This window comes from Abramis brama, assembly GCF_963993115.1.
Source record: "Abramis brama genome assembly, chromosome: 10".
In the NCBI taxonomy this organism is placed as follows: domain Eukaryota; kingdom Metazoa; phylum Chordata; class Actinopteri; order Cypriniformes; family Leuciscidae; genus Abramis; species Abramis brama.
Window position 1 is genome coordinate 15,773,064 of NC_139972.1, and position 21,342 is coordinate 15,794,405.

The following is a 21,342-nucleotide window of genomic DNA, read 5'->3' on the forward strand; positions in this document are numbered from 1 at the left end:
AGCCATGTTCACTCCGGTATTTCGCTCGATGGTTTTGTTTTCGCATCATACATGTGTTTACAGTGGAAGTTAGATGCGGCTGAGCATGCGCATAACACACGCCATAACCAAACGTTATGTGATTGGCTTACGGGTAACGATGATTTTAAACTTCAGACAAGCGCCCCCCCGCGAGAAAGAAAACGTTTTTCAATTATGCCATGCCAGACTCTGTCTACGAAGCAAAGCGAAGTAGCAGAGTTTGGTATTACCAGGCTAGTAGTATATAGAATCCGGCCAAAATGTATTTATATTTAAATAGGCAAATACTTAAGAGTCTGTGACTGGATACATTTTGCTATGATTATTATGTTACAATACAAGAGTTTGGCTAAAAATTGATGCACCTCTTGATAATAAATGTTGTGAGGTCATTTCTATCTAGAGGTGCATACATTTTTGGTCAAGATCTTGTATTGACAATGCAAGAGTCAAGCACTCTGTAAAGTCTCCTCCAGCACATCCCAAAGACTTTCAATGGATTTAAGATCTGGACTCAGAGGAGCTAATTCATCTTTGAAAATGATTTTTCATGCTCCCTCCCAACCATCCTTTCACAATTTGAGCCTGATGAAGTTAACGTAAGAGATGGAAGGATATCCTGGCACCCAGGTAGAAACAGGAAGTCATGAGTCACTCATAGAAAGAACCGAGACACTAATTCTTGTTTTGGCAGTTACACTGCCCCATCAACCTAAAATAACTTGCATGAACCTCCAGGGCCTTTGAATTCACTGTGTGTAGACATAAGGCTTCACCAGAGAGTGCTGAGGTATCTTCATTTTTGGTCCACAATTTTCCCTAATTCTAAAACATTGTACATCAATAACTATCAAGCCATCTATCTAGGATAAATATGAATTCGTCCATAGTGGTTTTAGTTAATTTTATAATGTTAGTGCTGAAAGTACAACACTGCCGGTAAAACTTGAATGATGATATAATGCTAAGCAAATGTTTACGAGATTCACACCATGCATACTTGACTTTCATGGTTATAAGAAACACCAGATGATCAGCAGAGGTTAGTCGTGACATTACCAGTGATGATGGCGTGTCATTCGTGCTTGTTTCTCGCTAATCTAGAAAGTTGATGCAAATGCTGGAAAACGTCCTGCCAGTTATTTGCATGCAAACAAATGTGTGAGGGTCATTTCAAAAGCTGACTTCTGATCAGCATCTATAGCATCATTCTCTAAAGCGGAGTTGGATTTCGTGTCTTTGGTATAATGGTCAAATTCAGCTGGAGTTTGGGAGTCGACACAGTTGTTTCACTGGGATAGATAGAGTATATTTCCTGCCACTTACAGCTGAGGTATCTGCATCATGGAAACTGGTAAATTTGACCTGTTATTGTTAATTAAAAACTATATGTAGCTTGAGCTCACTTTTTGTCATGCTGTTTAATTTTTAAGCTAAGATTAATCTTGGAATGGTTGAACTGTATCATTTAATATTTAACTGTTAACCGGTCTGATTACTAAATTACAAGAAATCTTTATAAAAGACATGACTCAGTGTACTTTGAGCCTGTTTAAAAGCACGTTTAATGCTGCAAAAATGTGATAACTGTGATATTTCAGACACAACCGCTTTTGATGCTTAAATACCAGCAGAACTTCAGAGCTCCTCAAATTCATTCATGAAGCTGGGGTCTTTTACATAACGCTACAATGATTTTTGCATGCAATTTCCTATCACGGACATTTTAAATTGCAAATACACTGTTGTGTTGACTAGGATCTGTGCTTCCCAGGAATCATCTTTTTTGTATTTTTTGGGAAATAAACTTTAAACGTTAGCTCATATGTCGGTATATAACTTGACACTTGCACAGATACTCTACGTGCAAATGGTTAGTGAGACATATCAGGCTGACATTTTGAGTCACAATGGCAGATCTGACATAAACATAAAATGATAATCGGCCCCTGATGATGTTTCAACTGGACAGAGTTAGTGTTTGTAAACTGACCAATTTGCATTGACCAAAACCAAAGATAATTTCCATGCCAGTTATATAGATGCACGCCATAAAACTGACTAGAGAAACTGTATGGTCATAAATTAAGCTGCAAATGAGAAATAATGATGTAAACGATGTAATAAATGTGCAATTATTAAACAAATCTGAGCGTCTGAATATCAACAGTTTTATATTCAATGCATGCTGTATTTGTGATTTGTGTGCAACTGATTTCATGTGAATTCATCTGATCGAGATTAATTTATGGTATGTTTGTATTAATATTGTACACAAACTGAATAACACCAGCCATCCAGAGTTAATCAGCACACATTTTAAAGTACTTTTCCTTGTACTTTACACAATTTTTTTGCAGAATGCTCCAAAAGAGTGTATCAGGGAGTCCGGGTCAAGCACACTGTGAAAGATCTGCTGGCAGAAAAGAGGTCACGGGAGACGAGCGGGCCATGCTACACGGTAATTCCACCGCTTAATCTTACCTGGTCAATACCCTCAACTGAAATATACCCCGCCCTGTCATTCACAATGCTTCCTTTCACTCCATTCACCCTGCCACTCTGCTCTTCTTTCATATATGCAAACAGTCAGTTTAAAATAGTTGGTATTTTCTGTGCCCCGCCACTTTTATTTGCTCATTGGCTTATCTTTTTTATTCTAATGATGAACCTATGGCCTCAGATACAAGCCCTCAGAGTCTTGTCCTTTTCTCACACGGGTGGGATGAAGCAAAGCCCGTTAGTGAATACCTGCACATAAGCGGCGAACAATAGCAGCAGTGCTGATGGTCATGAGCGCCTGAGGTTTGGGAGTAAATCATCCTTTTGCTGCTGTAGTATGGCTATGCAAAGTCAAACACTCGCACACCTGCTCCACTGTATTGTTCCTCCTGCAGACCACAGACAAGTCGCCTGTTGTCACTCTAGACAAGCTCAAATCAGACTCGCAGACATCTGGCTGCACAAGAGGGAAAGCTTTTCTCCATGTCTATGGCACACTGAGCTCGCTTTTGTTTGAATAAGTAGCGTAATGACTTCTGTCTCGTCAATGTTCAGAGCTAATAGTATTAACAGTTTAAAAAAAAAACTGAAATTTTACACAAACATTTGTATTAAATTGTATGTAATACTTAAAGAACATAAGTATTGTGAAAATAAAATTAACCTTTCTAAAAATGTATATATATATTAATATGCAATTACAATTTACAATTACAAGACATTAAGAAGAAATTAAAAATAGTAAAATGAAATACAGTTGTAATCGAAATTATTCAATCCACATTGCGAATCAGGTTTATTGGCAAAATTTACAGACATTCAGCTGTTTGCAATGAACAAATCAAACAAAAGTAATTGAAATAGCTCAACAAAAAAAATTTTTCAAGTGGTTTCCCCAAATTCAACTGAAAATGCAAGTTTTAATGATTTCTGCAGTCTCAAAATTATTCAACCCCGTCATGGCAAGCATCTTTAGTACTTAGTAGAAGACCCTTTTGCTGTTATGACCTGCTGCAAATAAGATGTATAACCAGACACCGGCTTCTGGCAGCATTTCTGAGGAATCTTAGCCTCTTCCTCGTTCAGTAATATTCTTGGGTTTGCGTGCTGCAACCGCTTTCTTCAAATCCCACCATAGATTTTCTATGGGGTTCAAGTCAGGTGAATGTGATGGCCACTGTAGAATCTTCCAGGACTTCTTCTGCAACCAAGCCTTGGTGGAATTTTAGGTATGCTTGGGATCATTGTCTTGTTGGAAGGTCCATTGACAGCTTCAGCTACCTCACTGACGGCATGACGACGTTTTCTCCTAGGATTTCCTGATATACAAAAATGAATCCATCTTGCCTTCCACACACTTCAGGTTTCCAGTTCGAGAGGATGCAAAGCAGCCCCAGAGCATCACCGAGCCCCACCATGCTCAACTGTGGGCAGAGTGTTCTTTTCAGCATATGCTTCATTCTTCCTCCTCCAGACATACCGCTGATCCATTGGACTGAAAAGTTCCAGTTTTGTTTTTTCGCTCCACAGAATAGTCCCAAAACTTCTGTGGCTTGTTTATATGATTTTGAGCAAATTGGAGCCGACTTTTCTTGTGCTTTTAGGTCAGTAGTGGTGTACGTCTTGGAGTTCCGGCATGCATTTATTACGCACCTTACTGTGCAAGCTGAAACCTTAGTGCCTGTTGCCACCAAGTCTTGCTGCAGGTCTTTTGCAGTCACTCAAGGGTTTTTTTCTGAACCTGCCTTCTCAGAAATCTGGTTGCAGCCGTTGATAGCTTCCTTTTTCAGAAAACCACTGTTAACCAACTTTAACTTTGAACTTGCGAACTATGCTTCAAACAGTGTCTCTAGGAACATTTAGTGCCTTCGCTATCTTTTTGTATCCTGTTCCTTGTTTATTCTCTTAACATTTTGTTCCGTTCTTTTGATTTAACCATATTTCTAAGATGCAGTCAAACGTGACACTCAACAAACCTAGCCAGTTCAGATATTTCATGTGTTCTTGCTCAAGCACACCTGATGCAAGTAATGAAGCCCTTGATAAGTTGCATCACGTGTGCTTGAGACAACACCTGTTTTGCAGATTTTTGTTGTTATGAGGGATTTTATTCAGGGGGTTGAATACTTTTAAGATGGCAGAAGTCATTAAAAGTTGCATTTTCAGTTGAATTTAGGGAAACCACTTGAAACATTTGTTGTGTTAAGCTATTTCAGTTTCTTTTATTGATTTGTTCATTGCCAACAGCTGAAAGTCTGTAAATATTTCCAATAAACCTGATTTGCAATGGAGGTGGAATAATTTCGATTACAACTGTATTTCATTTTACTATTTTTAATTTCTTCCTAATGTCTTGTAATTGTAATATATTAACTATATATATATATATATATATATATTCTAAACATTAACATAAATACAAATTATATATGTGTGTGTTCGTGTGTGCCATTTAATCAAAATATTGTACTGTTAAGAATGTTTAATATAGGCCTATATTAAGTTAAGAATATTTAATTTTAGTGCTTATTTTGTTTTAAAATTTGTATGTATAAATATAAGAATTAAAATGAAATATTCTTAACATTAATGTATATATATATATATATATATATATATATATATTCCAGTTTACAACTACAACATTTTTAATATTATTATGTTATTGTGTAATTTAATTGAAAAATTATAATGTTAAGAATGTTCAATTTTTAATACTTTTAAATATACATATTACATTTTCCACAACATTTTGCTAAACAAATAATCCCATTAGTTTGGAAGAATTAAGTGAAATAAGTGTCATTTTCTCATATATGAGTTTCGTTACAGTTGTGACTTAAGATTTCCCTGTGTGTTGTATTATTAGTTATTTCAGTCTGGACTGGTAATTAATCATTTGTATATTATGTAACAGCTGAAAAGTAACTATGTTTTCAAAGCATAAAAAAGTGTATGTAGGTGTCAATCATTGTGATCCCACAGGGACACGACTGAGACCAAACACATAATACAATGGCTGAGCAGGGGGAGGGTTGCACAGGTGAATCGGAGCATGTCGAGGCCACGCAGAACAAAAATTGCTTTATTATAAGCTTACTTCTGTAACTATGGCCTTTTATATAGGGTAGAAGAGCCATCTGCAGACTTCAGCAAACACTGTCCACAGAAGTCATGTTCAAACACAGGACCAAAACAATACAGACACTTGCCAGAGGTTCAAGATGAACAATAGTAAAATACTACTCTTGTATAATCTTTCTGAAATAATAAACGTGGCATTAAGAGAATAACAAAACTTTTAGAGAGCTGAAATTACAGAATGGCAAAAAGATTTGAAAAAAAGTTAGGCATTAATTGGTAAGGTGACACTACCAGATCAGTGGCCAGTTTTACAAAAAAATACAAATTGAACAACAGACAGATAGAATTACAGACAGACAGACAGACAGACAGACAGACAGACAGACAGACAGACAGACAGACAGACAGACAGATAGATAGATAGATAGATAGATAGATAGATAGATAGATAGATAGATAGATAGATAGATAGATAGATAGATAGATAGATAGACACAGACAGACAGACAGACAGATAGAATAACAATAGATAGATAGATAGATAGATAGATAGATAGATAGATAGATAGATAGATAGATAGATAGAATGACAGACAAATAGATAGATAGATAGATAGATAGATAGATAGATAGATAGATAGATAGATAGATAGATAGATAGATAGATAGATAGATGATAGATAGATAGAATGACAGACAAATAGATAGATAGATAGATAGATAGATAGATAGATAGATAGATAGATAGATAGATAGATAGATAGATAGATAGATAGATAGATAGATAGATAGATAGATAGATAGAATGACAGACAAATAGATAGATAGATAGATAGATAGATAGATAGATAGATAGATAGATAGATAGATAGATAGATAGATAGATAGATAGATAGATAGATAGATAGATAGATAGATAGATAGATAGATAGATAGAATGACAGACAAATAGATAGATAGATAGATAGATAGATAGATAGATAGATAGATAGATAGATAGATAGATAGATAGATAGATAGACAGACACAGACAGACAGACAGATAGATAGAATAACAATAGATAGATAGATAGATAGATAGATAGATAGATAGATAGATAGATAGATAGATAGATAGATAGATAGATAGATAGAATGACAGACAGACAGACAGACAGACAGACAGACAGATAGATAGATAGATAGATAGATAGATAGATAGATAGATAGATAGATAGATAGATAGAATGACAGACAGACAGATAGAATAACGATAGATAGATAGATAGATAGATAGATAGATAGATAGATAGATAGATAGATAGATAGATAGATAGATAGATAGATAGATAGATAGATAGATAGATAGATAGATAGATAGATGTCACTTTGAGACAATCAAATGAATGTCAGTTTTTTGAATGTCAGTAAAATGTCATTTTGTTTCTAGCAACAATAAGCAATACAGTCATCTAGGCAGCAATTCATAAGCAAAGTCATAATACATTTTAGACCGAGAAAAGTAAGTTTTATGTGGGAAGAAAAGGTGTTTGCATGGCATTGAACTTCATTATACTGTATCCCACTCATGTACAGTAGAGCTATTTCATTGCTTGTTGGCTCAAGCGGCCACAAACCACCAACCCCCCTCACTTCCACCCACTCCAGCGTGGTTTATCTTGAGGCTGAATCAGGTGCAGTGCTGCAGCCTTGGAACTCTTCAACAGCCTCATTTCCATACCATGCCTTCAAAGAGGCACTGAGGCGTAGGTCGTTCACGTAGGAAAGTCTTGGAACGAGCAAATGACATTCAAATGCTAGCCTCAAAATTTGCTTGCTCTCCAGCCAGTGCTGCATTGATATCAGCTCATTTATCCTTGCAGTATGCAAACGGAAAAGAGCATGTGTCTGTCTGTATTGCCTCCCCAATAGCTCTCAACCATTCAATGACAAAATTGCATGTTACAAATCTCTGGGTCCCACTGTTGTTTTGGGAGTAGAATAATTGAACCTTAACTGGTCTCGTCCTTTACCCTTACAAAACTAGGTTTCAAGAGAAAGTGAGATATACAACATATTTTATTCATTTTTTTTAAAGGCTGTGCTGATGAATATAATTGTCTTTTTGATTTTGGGTTTATTTTGAACACTTGGATTATAGTGAGAAACCTCTCTAAGATTTGGGGACAGTTCAATTAGATGTATGCAAATGTTTTGTGCTTTAGCTTGTCATGTGCCATTAATACCAGATTGCGTTAGTCAAACGAGGTGATCACAGAAAACTGATGATTAATGAGGATCATTATTGTGTTCTAGGGTGTATCCTCTCCTCCGAGTCCATTAGTTCAAATGACTGGTGAGTCTCCAACACTTTGTAAGCAAATGTGCAATGCCATTTCTAGAGACTGTAAATAATGTATCAGTCATGAATTATTTTCATGTATTAATCAAAATTGTTGTGATCTGTTCAGGTTCTCACATGCTTCCAAGTTACTACGGCATGAGAAGACCTTTCATTTCAGACACAGAGTTTTGTTCCTCAACCAAACCATTTTCTACTGATGTCTACCCCTCATCGCTAACGGGAAAGTCTCTGTCATGCGACACCGGATGCGTGTCTGGTTATTCCTCTCTCATAGACAGCTACTACCCGGAGTCTTTTGGAGACTACCGCAGCACACCTTTCTCCAGCGGAGGAAGTACAATATTCTCGCCATCTGCATTGTCTTCTTTACACCCTCCTTACTCCAGTGACCCTTCACATTATTTGCTGGTAAGATCTGGCACATCAAGCAAGAAGGCACAGTCAGAAAAGAAAAGTTTGTGAAGTGTAGTCAAAGCCTAGGAGGGGGGAAGTCTATGCTGCGTTGTGTTGGAAATATTAAGTTAAAATATTTTTAAGCTATATTGGGCATATTTGTCTGAAGTGATGTAAATGTTATGGGCATGTGGGCCAAAGTTCAAATGAATCAATACTTTAAATAACATGTTTGCAGGCTGTTTCATCCAAGTAGCACAAGTTTTTAGAAAACAAAACAAAACAAAACAATATTAAAATATTTATATAACGCATTTTTTTAAACCATTTTAAAATATTTTAATATTATTTCATATTATATTTTCTATACTCCTATATATTTAATTATATTTAAATTAAATAATAAAATGATATTAAAAAAAGGAAAAACAAGATTTAAATATATATATATATATACATAATTTAAAAAAAAAAAATTCGGGTATATGGGACAATGTTTAAATGAATCAATAAATTAAATAACATGTTTGCTGTTTCATACAAGTAGTAAGAATTTTTTAAAAATTGGTAACACTTCATTTTGATGGTCCCTTTTGAAGATTCTGTTGACTAAGCAACTTTGCAACTACATGTCAACTAACTCTCATTAGAGTATTAGTATACTGTCTGCTTAATATCTGCTAACACTTTATTGTGATGCTCCCCAACAGAAATTCTACTGACTAGAAGTAACTTTACAACTACATGTCAACTTATTCTAACCCAAACCCCACAAGTCAACTAAAACTTAACTAACACTCTAATGAGAGTTTGTGGACGTGTAAGTGCAATGTTACTTATAGTCACCTGAATGTGTTAAAGAGACCATCAAAATAAAGAGAAACCAAAAAATTAAACAATAGCATAATTTAAAAAATATTTTTGTCATTTTAAAATTTTATATTTTCTATTTGTATTTATATTTAAATATATTATATATATTCATGTATTTCCCCTGAAAACCTAAATTAAAAATATAAAAATCTGTAGAAAAACCATTTCATCCAAGTATTATAGCCTAGGTTTTTAGGGGGGAAAGAAGAAATGTTTTTGTAATTTAATTTCATTGGCACAGTTCAAATGTCAAATTCAAATCAATAAATTGAATAACAAGTTTGCAAACAGTACATGTTTTTTAAATAATTAAATATAAAAATAGAATTATATATAATTAAATATATTTTTTATATTTAATTATTCTAAAAACCTATACTACCTGCAAACTTTATATACTTTATATATTTTTTCTTATATATTCTTTTTTAGAAAAATTCTTTTATTCTTTTTATATATTTTATATATTCTTTATATATCAAATTTAAATTATGAACTAAAATTATAAATAACAATTTTGCTGACAATTTAATTCTGAAGTATTATAAGTCTGGGTAAAATTAATGGGGTTATTATTCTGTATTTCCATTAATTAGATCTACATTTCAGATGTTCTTTCAATAAAACCTATAGGTTATTTGAGGTAAATCATTCAATTTGAATTCATAGTATTGCTATTATGACATATCTTCAATCTAAATAGGGGGACGGGGACACGGTTAGGTAGGGGGCCATCTTACCCCTCTTTTAATATTTCACATTTTGTGCAACAACAACTAAATTAGCAAATGTTTCCTGTAACACATGCACATATCTAAATATGTTAAAATTTTAAAAACACATTGTTCTTAAGAGGGGCATTTCCCCCCATCTTCCTTAATTTTTTTGGAAAAAGAAAACAGTAGGTTTATTCTGGCCTTGACAACATCATGCTGTTTTTTTTTTCTGTGCCATTCTTTTGCATATAGGCTACTGTACATTGCAATATACATTACAACTATTGTCTGTTGTCTCTCCCACTTTCTGTATTCATCTGGTTTTAAAAGATATTGGCTTTAGTACAAGGAGGTTCAGTCAATTTGTAAATTTAGTGTCTTGTCATTTGATGATGTTCTTAAAAAATAAAATTCTGTCATCATTTACTCAAGTTGCTCCAAACCTGTATGCACACAGTAAAAAAAATGTGAACACAAAAGAGGATATTTTGAAGAATATTGGTTACCAAACATTTGATGGGCCCATCAACTGTTTGGTTACCATCAACAGGTTTAGAACAACTTGAGGGTGAGTAAATGATGACAGAATTTTCATTTTTGGGTGAACCATTCCTTTGAGGGTAATGAGTTTTTGCTTATGTCGACTGCAGAGGGACTCTTGGGAGCCCACGGGGACCGAGGTGGTGGAGGGTTTGTGTGGAGACGGTCTGGCGCCCATGCCCCTGTCTACACCCAGTTCTCTGGTCAACCCTGAGACCGCCAGCCCGACCCAGTTCCGCTCATCTTCCCGGGGTTCACAGTCATACTCTCTCCATTCACTGGATGAAGTCAATTATCACTCCTCGTTTCAATCCTCGTCCAGCAGTTTTGCTCCCCCTTCTTTCTTGCCTGAGCCTTTGACCAAACTAGTGCCAGTTCTACCATCAGCAGATACAGAAAGTGCCCCTTCAGCCTTGAGTGACAGTCTGGTATGGGGGAAAGAGGACACTGGTAGCACTTGGTCACAGTATGAGGTCAGGAGGACGTTCTGAGATTGAACTGTATAGGGAAGTAAAGCCTTACAAGCCTAGCAGATCAACACCTCTTCAAAACACAAGTAAGGCAATTAGCACTAAAATCTTTGTGTCAGTTTTACTTAGCAGAGCTAAGGCTTAACATTGGGGAACAAAAGTGACTACATTGTATCTTAATGTTTTATTTGTATCGTTTATTATAATGGTATCTTGAATTTTCTAGTCATCACAAGTTACATTGACTCAGCATAATTAGGATAATAATCAGTATGAGACTGCATGTATATCAGAATTTTTATTTCTATGGCACATTAAGTGATTGTGAGTCTATTTAAATGTATATTATCAGCAAAAAAATTAAGTGTTAATATTTATAGTTGACGTGTAATATCTAGCTAGTCCTATTTATCTTCTTGTGACTGTTTCATTTAAAAGTCTGTTGTGAAAACTGTCTCTAAGGTAAATAAACTAGAATTACAAAAAAAGAAGCCTTCTTGTGACTCAACAGCACAATGAAATTCACAGGTCAGATGCAGTTTTGCATTTGAGGCAAAAACAAGCGCCTAATGTGAACACAACAGAAACAACTTTACATGCAATGAAAACTCAAACCCTTTATTAAAAATGAAATGCAATGCAAACATTTTCAAGACAACAATTAAAACAAAATCAGTTTTTAGTTATCCTATCATGAATAAGACATACAGTACCAGTCAAAAGTTTGGAAACTTTACTATATTTCACAAGTTCACACTTACTTATAATTAAATAGAGTAAAGGTTTATGTATATTTGACAAACCCATAGTTCTCCCCCCAGTTGTGATATTAGAACTAGAAGTGAGGAGATGGGGTGGTGATAAACTGTCAATGAACAAAGGTAAGTCTGCTGTATATATACCTCTTATCTTGTTTAGTGAGTTGATTAACTGCGCTCCTCTCGTGTTAAACAGGTTTATTATCTGAACGTGCTCCTCCCGAACTTTGTGAACCTCCCGAACTTTGCGAACTTTCCCAAACATCATTTAATGTTTTTGAAAGAGGTCTCTTAGACTTAAAGGGATATTTTACCCCAAAATTTTACATTTTGCCATTATTTACTTTCCATCAAGTTGTTCCAAACCTGTATGAGTTTCTTTCTTCTGTTGAACACAAAAGAAGATATTTTGAAGAATGTTGTAAACAGACAGTTGACATCCATACAAGGAAAAAACATACTATGGAAGTCAATGAGTGCCATCAACTGTCTGGTTACCAATCATACAGGTTTGAAACAACTTGAGGGTGAGTAAATGATGACAGAAATGTAAAAATATAGAAAAAACCCCCCAGTAATATTGTGAAATATTATTCACTTTGTAACAAACAGTTGTGCTGCTTAATATTTTTTTGGAACCTGTGATACTTTTTTCAGGATTCATTGATGAATAAAATAAGAACAGCCTTTATTCAAAATAGAAATCTTTTCTAACAATACAAATACTATCACTTTTTATCAATTTAACACATCCTTGCTGAATAAAAGTATTAATTTCTTTCAAAAAAGAAAGAAACAAATTACTGACTCCAAACTTTTGAACGATAGTGTATATTGTTACAAAGGTTTCTATTTTAAATAAGTGATGTTCTTTTTTTTTTCTTTAAACAAAAAACGTTTTTTTGTTTGTTTGTTTTTTCATCAAAGAATGCTGAAAAAAGTATCACAGATTATAAAAAAATATTAAGCAGCACAACTGTTTCCAACATAATGAGTCAGCATAAAAGATTTCTGAAGGATCATGCACTAAGACTGGAGTATGGCTGATGGAAATTCAGCTTTTCATCATAGAAATAAATTATATTTTAAAGTATTGTAATATTATTTCACAATATTACTGTTTTTCTGTTTTTTTTAGTCTTTTTTTTTATCAAAGAAATACAGACTTGATGAGCATAAGAGACTTCTTTCAAAAACATTAAAAATAGTAATGTTTACAAAATTTTGACCGGTACTGTATATTCAAATATACAACATTACAGGATTAGGAGAATTTTTTTTTACTATATCTATATAAAATAAGGAAGAAAATCAAGAGATATTTTAATTCTAAAGTGAGGAAGTCAGGAATTGGGGAACTTTTTATGTATAAAAATGTACTGAAATTAAGAAAATGACAACAAATGATATATCATATGCTTTACTATAATAAATATATTTAAAATCAGACCAGAACATCTGCCTTATTTCACAATAAAATACAGTACAAATCCAGTACAAGATCCAGTACAATTTACCTCTACATAGAAAAAAAAGGAAATCAGCTTTATTACATTTATTGACAAACTGAGTGCATTAAGTGACTCTTAAAACAGTGTCAGATCAGCCTAGTTAGATGAAATACAGCTTGAGGTCTTGTGACAGGACCTGAGCGTTCCTCGGTTTAATCACCAGGGGGCGACATTCAACTGGCCAGATCTCGTAACGACCGACCTATCCTTTCTTAGAGATTTTTTTTTTAGAATTATGAAATATCTGTTCATAAAGGTGATTGATAATGAGAGACTGGTAAGAAAATGATATTTTGAAACAGGAGGTCTGTTTGCAGCGGATTAACATTACAAATCCATTTCGAGTCAAACGACTTAGAAATCCCACCAAGACAGTTGCATTCGGACTACAGCTACTACAACAAGATGCTTAAAGACGAATTAATAAAGTACCCCATGTTTTATCTCAATGCTTTAATCTCCAATTATTCTGCACTTGCGAACGAAATGTTCAGTTTGTCTGTACTAGCCTACATCATGTCATATTGACCCGTTTTCCAACTTCTTTTCTAAGACAAAGAACACCTGCATGTCATCCATTCCGCCTGTTTTCAGTCTTCTTAAACACGCGACCATTAAATATGACACACGTAAATAAACAACTGCATTATGGTCTCGAAGAATATTCCACTTGGAGCTTTTTCGTTTAAATTATTATAAAAAATAAAAGTAGGCTAACTAAAGTAAGTTGTGAGATTCTGATCAGCATCCCTCAGCATCAGCCTACTTATTTGGGGGATCAATATGATGATTTTGACGATGATGATAAATATGCAATATGCCTTTATTAACGAAACTATTGCATTAAAACAGATAATACCGTGAGAAAGTAAATGAATAGCCTAAATGGTATTGTGAACATCGCTTTCAGTTAACTTGCTTTTTGGACCTGCAGTTGCAAGCGACCCTTTGAAGTAAATATAGCCTATAAATATAAATGACTAAATTTCATATTTATCCTTCTTATACCTGTTCCCACTATCCCAGTAACTTAACTTTAGCATACGTCCCAATTGTTCTAATGACAAACATGGCTGCTATCATATGCCACGCCCACAACTCCAATAATTCTTAAAATACTGCACAATTAAGATCTACACGACACAATAATTATTATTTTTTTCAAGACTACCTATTAGAGAAGATATTTACAATGTGTAATGGAATGTGAAGCTTCATTTGTACCTTCAGTCTCACTGCAAAGTTGAAATAGTGATTATAAGGGAGACTCCAACCATCAACACCAAAAGGATGATAAAATGTTTAAAATATATATTTGGTTGATGTCAAAATGTGAAATAACACAACATTCTATTAAAAGAGATGCTAATATATGCATTATAATAGCGAATATCACTCAGAAATAAGTATTTTTACGAAGCCTTTGAATATTCAAATTGAAAGTATCGCGCAATCAAATCATTGTCAAATCATTGAGTTCTTGGGGTTTTAAATAGTAGGGATGAGGGGAGAAAAACTCAAACTAAAATATCCCTAGCTATATTACTGTATAATTGTATGTCCTGAGAGTGTTTTGAGGTTACTTTGTTGAGACTTTTTAATACTTTTGTGAATAATTCGTTCTAGCCCATATAATAGAGCAAAGAAGTGACGTTGGGGTATTTCACTGTAGTTCTTCCAGAGTTTTCCTCATTTTCAGGCCAAAATGTCTGGTAAGTAAATTTTCTTTTTTCTTTCGTTTAAGATGTTTTGTCTTCAGCAACCTGAAAAACATTGAGAAAAAAAATATGTTAATTAAAATCATTTAATACATTGGTAAACTTTGCTTGGAAATGTGTAGTTCAAATGATGCAGCCTTACTAATCTCTTAAAACAGCAAACACATGTGAAGGATTCAATTCAAACAAATTGGTGAATTTTACATGTATATGTATTTTATATTAATTGTGCTATATGCAATTTCTTGCCGTTTAAGGGAACATTATCTCTGGTGATTCATAGAGCTCAAGCTTCATTGATAGCTTGAATTTTCTGTCTGGTTGTATTTTTACTCAGCTTTTCTTCAAGCAAAACTGAATCTGAAGATTTATTTACTGTGTCTTTTTAGACTTTACGTTGTCGACCAGCGTGTCCAATTGAATGCAATGCTTTTAGGAATAACTAACAGTAAACGATGACTGAATATAATTTGGACATTTTAACCAGAATTCATGACTTGCTTCAGAGCTTACATGAATATTTATTAGATAGGTTTAACTGTCAAACGAGCACATCAACACACTGCCGAAGGACGTTTATGCTATCTTATTAACATCAGCGCACTTTTTTGCCCTCTGTAAACTCAACTGCCTCCATGAACTCAACCATGGCGTGGCGTTGTTTGGAATCACTAATGTTCCGACATAATTTTATATAGCTATATTAACACGGATCAGGAAGACGTCCCACTGTGTATGTATAGGCTGAACAACCAATTAAAAAATTAGAAAAGAAGGACAACTTTTTTCATCTATTTTTTACACATTTCATATTGGGAGGAAGTTAGCCTATTAGGCGCGGCTTTACTCCAGTAGGAAGAGATACGAGGACTGCCCTTTAACTTTGTCAAGAAATAATTTTACATCTGGCGAGCGGAACGCAAAAACCAACTTGGACTCCGGACGTTTTTAGGACATTTAAAACAACAGATTGTCGCTAAATCGACAACGCGCTCGTAAAGAAATCGGACTTTTTTTTTGCAACAAATCTGATCGGGTTTTCTGCTGGATAATGACTTTAACATCTAGTCTATTCCCCGATGTATTTTCTCTGTCCGCTTGTATGCGGCTTTTGCTATGAGCTATAATAAGAGTATTTTACTTACGTTTGTAACTTGTAGTGGCGTCGACCGAGGAAGCTTCTCTTTCTCCTTTGCTCGCATGCAGTGTTTTGCAGCGCTTTCACTTCGCTTCCGCAACTTGGAGCGCAATCTGCTCTCGAGTGAAACGCGCGATAATTACATTAGGCTACTCTCCAGTCTCTACTCTCTTAGTCGGGTTTTAATTTACAGCTACATGAAAATAAACGGTTTAAAACTCCAATTTAAAGCTGTCGCCCCGTGGCAAAGATGGCTGGAGAGCATGTTTCTCGAAATTCACTACTGTCCATTGTAATGCGAAAACTAACCCATTCACTGCCGGATCTCCAGTGCACTCAGACCACTGGAGCGTTAACTGGGAAGACGATCATAGTTGTTTTAATCTTGAGGGATATCTTATCTTGTATTTATTTACTGATATATATACATACATTTACTTAGGCTGTATATCTTATATGTTCTACTGGCAAATGGGGAAAATGCAAACGTTATTTGGTTGAACAAGAGGGACAATGACAAATAAGGATGTTCAAGAAATCTTTCAAAGATCTTGTTATAGACTACATGTGCTGGTCTTAGAAACCTAGTTTGAAAAACATGCATAACATTTTGTACAAATATTTTGATTTAATGACTCTTCGTTAGCCTAAATAAAAAATGTCAGTTCTAAAGAACCTTTCATTGATCAGTTCTTAAAAGAACCAATTTTTTTTTTCTCAGTGTGAAGAATGTTTTAATAATCTAAAGAATATTTATCACTGTGAAGAACCTTCTGTCCAGTGGAAAGATTACAATCATTTTAAAGGTTCTTCATGCATCGATGCCAATAAAGAACTGTCATATTTAAGAGTGAAAAGTGGTCAAATACATTCCTTGCAACTTCATTATTTTGACAACCATGTCAAAACACATTTTCAAGGTAAAACAATTAAATTCATATTGCTTGTTGGATAAGCCACACTGATATTCACACTGATGTATACACACACAAATGCATATATATATATAGCCTATATAAAATTTAATAAAAGGTTGAGGTACTACATCTTTAAAGCACCTCAAAAATGTGTGCATTTTTGAACAACGTAGTAGATCCATTAGGATTTATGTATAAACTATGATTTAAATCCGTTAGGATTTTTATTGTGGCAAATAAAAATGTTTTATTAAAATGATTTTTTTTTTTAATTAATGCATACGTCATTGGTGAATGAAAATAAACTGAAATGATTTTTTTGTTTGTTTTTCAGCAGATAAACCCAAGGTATACCAGGGTGTGCGTGTGAAGACCACTGTCAAGGAGTTACTGCAGAAGCACAGAGCCCTGCAGGCACAGAAAACCGCACCGGTAAACAATAGAGCTGTTGGAAACAATAAAAATCATAAGCAGACAATATTGACTTGTGGTAGCCGAAGTAAAGTGAAGCGTGGTCAGTCAAGACCAAATTTAAAGCACCACGCCCCCTCAGGCCTGCTTGAAGACAGATTCATTTGATACCACATAATAGAACTACAAGATTTCTGCTGTTTTCCACTGAACGATCATAAAGGTTAATGTTTCACCTTGCTTCTCTCTCTTACATTTCATCCTGTAGAAATCACAAGCCATGGCTGGTCGCGATGTCTGCTCTACGACCATGAATAGTAAGTTTAAAATAACTAATGAACTAGACGTCGATAACTGACAGTGAAAAAACAAAGATAAACATTCTGCCTACTAAGTTACATGTAAGAGCTTGAATTTAACCTGGAAACATGAGAACAAGACAAAACAAAGTATACTTGACTGCATGCAACTTACTATACTCCAAAATAGTAACCATTTTCATCCACCGTCAGGCATCAGCTCTACATCTACAATTCTATGGGGAGAACAAATCAAAAATAAATAAAAGAACAATGACACACATCTATAGGTGTTCCTTACAGATCCTGGAATGATCTCCTATTTATAAACTACTATTCAAATGTGATTTAGCTGTTGGCTGATGGTCTCGTGACATCATCCCAAGTCTTGCTGGCCTAATTTAAATGTTCTCCTGTGCTCAAGCCAGCATTTTCTTCTGTGTTCCCAACAGCCCACCTTGATGTCTTCTCTGGAATGCAAGCTCCAGAGCCCTATTTCCAGACACGTCCATTTACCGAAAATGTCAACATCCCGATGGAGAATGCTTATGATCATCAACAGATGATACACACGATGCCTCCTGAGACTTTCAGCGGCAGTAATTTCGTGTGTCCCACTTCTTCGCAGTGGTCTAATGGATATATGCCTTCTAATACGGACCTCTATGGTACTAGCCTGGTACGTGTTTGATGTTTTTTCATTTTTGATAAAGCTTTTTTGGGGGGGCATTTGAACAGTTCTAATGGTCAAATATATGTTTTCTCAAATTAATAAAATCACGCGTGCAGCATTTTTAATAAGTGTTTCGTGCTTTTGCAATCTGTTTCCTCAGGTATCCAGGTCACCCTCAGACTCCTTCAATCTCCCCAGTCCAATCGACTACAACAGTTACTCTCCCCCTCAGTCCCACTCTTCATCTTCCTCTTGCTACAGCTCCCCGACACGGATGGATTTGAGCTCCAGTTTCTCTACAGAAAATTACCACTATCAGCACTGCAGCCTTCAGCATTGTTTTTGCCTGTCGCACTGGTCCAATGCGCATGAAGGCATGGCATCTTCGGAGTATGCGCCCTACGGCTCATCAGACTGTTTGTTTTCATATAGCGACGACAGTTATTTCAGAAGGGATACCTCAAACTCAGAGATGTGTTACTTATAAAATGCATTTTTTAAGCACTTTGCGCGAAAATTCAGTGTCATAATTGATGCATTTGAATGCATTTGTTGTATCTTAGTTTCGATCAAAGAAAAAAAAAACTGATTGCATGATTAGGCTTAGGTTAGGAGTTGTTTTTAAGCAACAAGGTTGATTGCAGAGAGCTATGTGTGAGTATAATTTACAAAATATTCATTTATCTTTTCTACAATAAACATATTTTTCATAATTTTACTGGAATCTTTTGTTAAAATTGCTTAGATAATGGGGATAAATACAATGGGATAAATAATGGGGACGTTCAACGTTCAGTATGTTTTTCACTCTTGAAATGTATAGGAACTTTGACAGTTTAAAAAAACTATGGACACAATTATTGTTTTGCATATCAACCTTCAACACCAGGAAAGTAGGAGGGGGAAAGAGTTTAACATATTTGATATCCAACAATGCATTTATTATAGTTCATAACTGTTATATATTTTTTCTTTGCTCCTAACAACACTGAAAAACTAAAAACTAAATTTGAAAACATAAATTTAGCCTAACTGCTGCCATATTTTTTTTTATGTATAAAATCACAGCTTGCCTTGAAGTTTTCATCATCATCATTATCGTGGAACAAGAACTTTCATTATCACACACTTTCACCAAAATATGAAATCGAAAGGAAAACGCAGAACCGTTAACTACACACCGTTAACTATGCAAAATTAAAATAAAGAAAAGGAATTGCATAACTTAAGCCTATCTCACGAGGTTCAAAAATCTACAGGCTACGGAATGGTTAAACAGGTTAGGAATAATCTTATACTTATCAACTGATCTGAAATACGAGTCCTAAACTAAGCAGTGCATTTGCAGTGTCAACGAAGTCTTTAGAAACGAAAAATAGAAAAGAACTTCATTCATGCTTGAATATCTGTTTTTATTCATTTAAAATAAATGTCCCGTGTCTCTTTCAACTTCGGAACATGGCACGACTTAATCATTTAACAGTCACGCAATGGTGTAGCCTATTCATTAACTACAGAAACAGGGAATGTTTTGCAGTCAAACAGAAGGGTGTGTACAGTTGGCAGACGCACATGTTTCGTGCCTGCTGCGCTCCAACTTGGAAATCCCCTCGGGAGAGCAAAGGACAAGGAAGTTTTCCTTTACCCACACATTGGCTTTTTTTTTTCCATGAACTGCGTCCCTCCCACTTCTGCACAACGTGATCTCTGATTGCGATAGTGATTCCAGCATACACTACTCTGACCTCTCCTCATGTTATCTTTGACTCTGAAAAATAAAATAAAAAAAATAAAAAAATAAAAAATTTAATTGTTATTCTTCTAATTAAGGTCCAGTCTTAAATTGTATTTTCCAACAAACTGGTACTGCCACTTCCATTGAGAAGAACCCCAGAATTACTACATAAGGTGAAGGGCTGGGGGACGAGGAACTAAGTCTGGGGAGTGTCTGAGATTCCTGTTCAAACTGGTTATATTTTTTGGGCAATGAAAAGGAGTTATATTCTAACCACTCTATAGCATACGGCACTGCAAATGTAACGGGATCATGTGAGTCTGTGATTGCGCAATGTTCCCTTTTGAATGGCAATACATGAAGCCTATGAGAATGGACTTCTATTAGTGAGCGTCTAGCAGTTAAGTCAGCTTAAAGGGTTATTTCACCCAAAATGAAAATTTTGTCATTAATTACTCACCCCCATGTCGTTCCAAACCCATAAGACTTTCGTTCATCTTTGGAACACAAATTAATCCCAATATTTTTAATGAAATCTGAGAGATTTCTATCCCTCCATAGACAGCTATGGCAACTGAAACTTTGAGGCTTCAAAAAGTTCATAAAGAGATGTAAAACTAATCCATGTGAATTGAGTAGTTTAGTCCAAACTTTTCTGAAGAGACATGATTGCTTCATATGATGAACAGATTGAATTTAGGCTTTTATTCACATAAACATTCATCAACGTTGTGGTAAACCAATGGAAGCTCAAGCATGATCGCTTGACTTGCAAGAACCAATAGGGTTCATTCTCGTTTGAGCTTCTGCAAGAGGTTTGTTCTTGTGTGTCAAGCAAGTTTGGTTGAGCTTCTGTTTATGCTCGCTGATCAATGTTTATATGTGAATAAAAACCTAAATTAAATCTGTTCATCTTATAAAGTGAAAGTGTCTCTTCAGAAAATTTGGACTAAACGCTCAATTCAAATGGATTAGATTTACGATCTCTTTATAAACTTTTTGGAGCGTCAAAGTTGCATTGCTGCCAAAGGAGGGACAGCAATCTCTCAGATTTCATAAAAAAAGATCTACATTTGTGTTCCAAAAATGAACACAAGTCTTACGGGTTATTTACAGAATTTGTTGGCTGAACTATCTCTTGGAGTCAAACAGGGGCAGATCTAGAAAATTATTAAGGCCCGGATGGCAAGGAGGTGGCATGAGGATTGTGAGGGGCGGCAACACTAAATTAATAATTTG

General features: G+C 35.0%; 2 protein-coding genes and 1 long non-coding RNA gene across 5 annotated transcripts; 2 read left to right on the plus strand and 1 right to left on the minus strand.

Annotated features, from left to right (window-relative positions):
- Window positions 1–1,186: 1,186 nt before the first annotated feature.
- Window positions 1,187–11,424, plus strand: pou2af2 (POU class 2 homeobox associating factor 2). The gene is made up of 5 exons (XM_084125508.1): window positions 1,187–1,375; window positions 2,382–2,482; window positions 7,903–7,942; window positions 8,058–8,359; window positions 10,584–11,424. Exons 1-5 carry the CDS (start codon window positions 1,366–1,368, stop codon window positions 10,962–10,964), a joined length of 834 nt encoding a protein of 277 aa, XP_083981634.1. The 5' UTR covers window positions 1,187–1,365; the 3' UTR covers window positions 10,965–11,424.
- Window positions 11,425–13,117: 1,693 nt separating this feature from the next.
- On the minus strand, window positions 13,118–16,357 carry LOC311090287. Its single transcript, XR_014607875.1, has 2 exons — window positions 16,076–16,357; window positions 13,118–14,975 (listed from the first exon to the last, which is right to left on the minus strand). It is a non-coding gene; the product is annotated as an uncharacterized lncRNA (long non-coding RNA).
- On the plus strand, window positions 14,732–20,139 carry linc.pou2af1 (lnc RNA pou2af1). 3 transcript variants are annotated; one of them, XM_084125514.1, is made up of 5 exons: window positions 14,732–14,924; window positions 17,323–17,417; window positions 17,665–17,713; window positions 18,148–18,374; window positions 18,529–20,139. In XM_084125514.1, the coding sequence occupies exons 1-5, from the start codon at window positions 14,918–14,920 to the stop codon at window positions 18,853–18,855; spliced, it is 705 nt and encodes a 234-aa protein (XP_083981640.1). In that variant the 5' UTR covers window positions 14,732–14,917; the 3' UTR covers window positions 18,856–20,139. The 3 variants fall into 3 exon arrangements, with proteins under 3 accessions (XP_083981640.1, XP_083981642.1, XP_083981641.1); XM_084125516.1 differs by lacking the exon at window positions 14,732–14,924 and adding an exon at window positions 15,585–15,663 and having other exon boundaries at window positions 17,320–17,417; XM_084125515.1 differs by lacking the exon at window positions 14,732–14,924 and adding an exon at window positions 15,735–16,988 and having other exon boundaries at window positions 17,320–17,417.
- The last annotated feature ends 1,203 nt before the right edge of the window (window positions 20,140–21,342 follow it).

Bases quoted from the DNA above. Each gene is read 5' to 3' on its own strand.
- linc.pou2af1 (XM_084125514.1), top strand. The intron at 17,714-18,147 runs GTAAGTTTAAAA...TGTTCCCAACAG, and splicing joins CTGCTCTACGACCATGAATA to CCCACCTTGATGTCTTCTCT. The intron at 18,375-18,528 runs GTACGTGTTTGA...CTGTTTCCTCAG, and splicing joins ACCTCTATGGTACTAGCCTG to GTATCCAGGTCACCCTCAGA.
- pou2af2 (XM_084125508.1), top strand. The intron at 2,483-7,902 runs GTAATTCCACCG...ATTGTGTTCTAG, and splicing joins CGAGCGGGCCATGCTACACG to GGTGTATCCTCTCCTCCGAG. The intron at 8,360-10,583 runs GTAAGATCTGGC...TGTCGACTGCAG, and splicing joins ACCCTTCACATTATTTGCTG to AGGGACTCTTGGGAGCCCAC.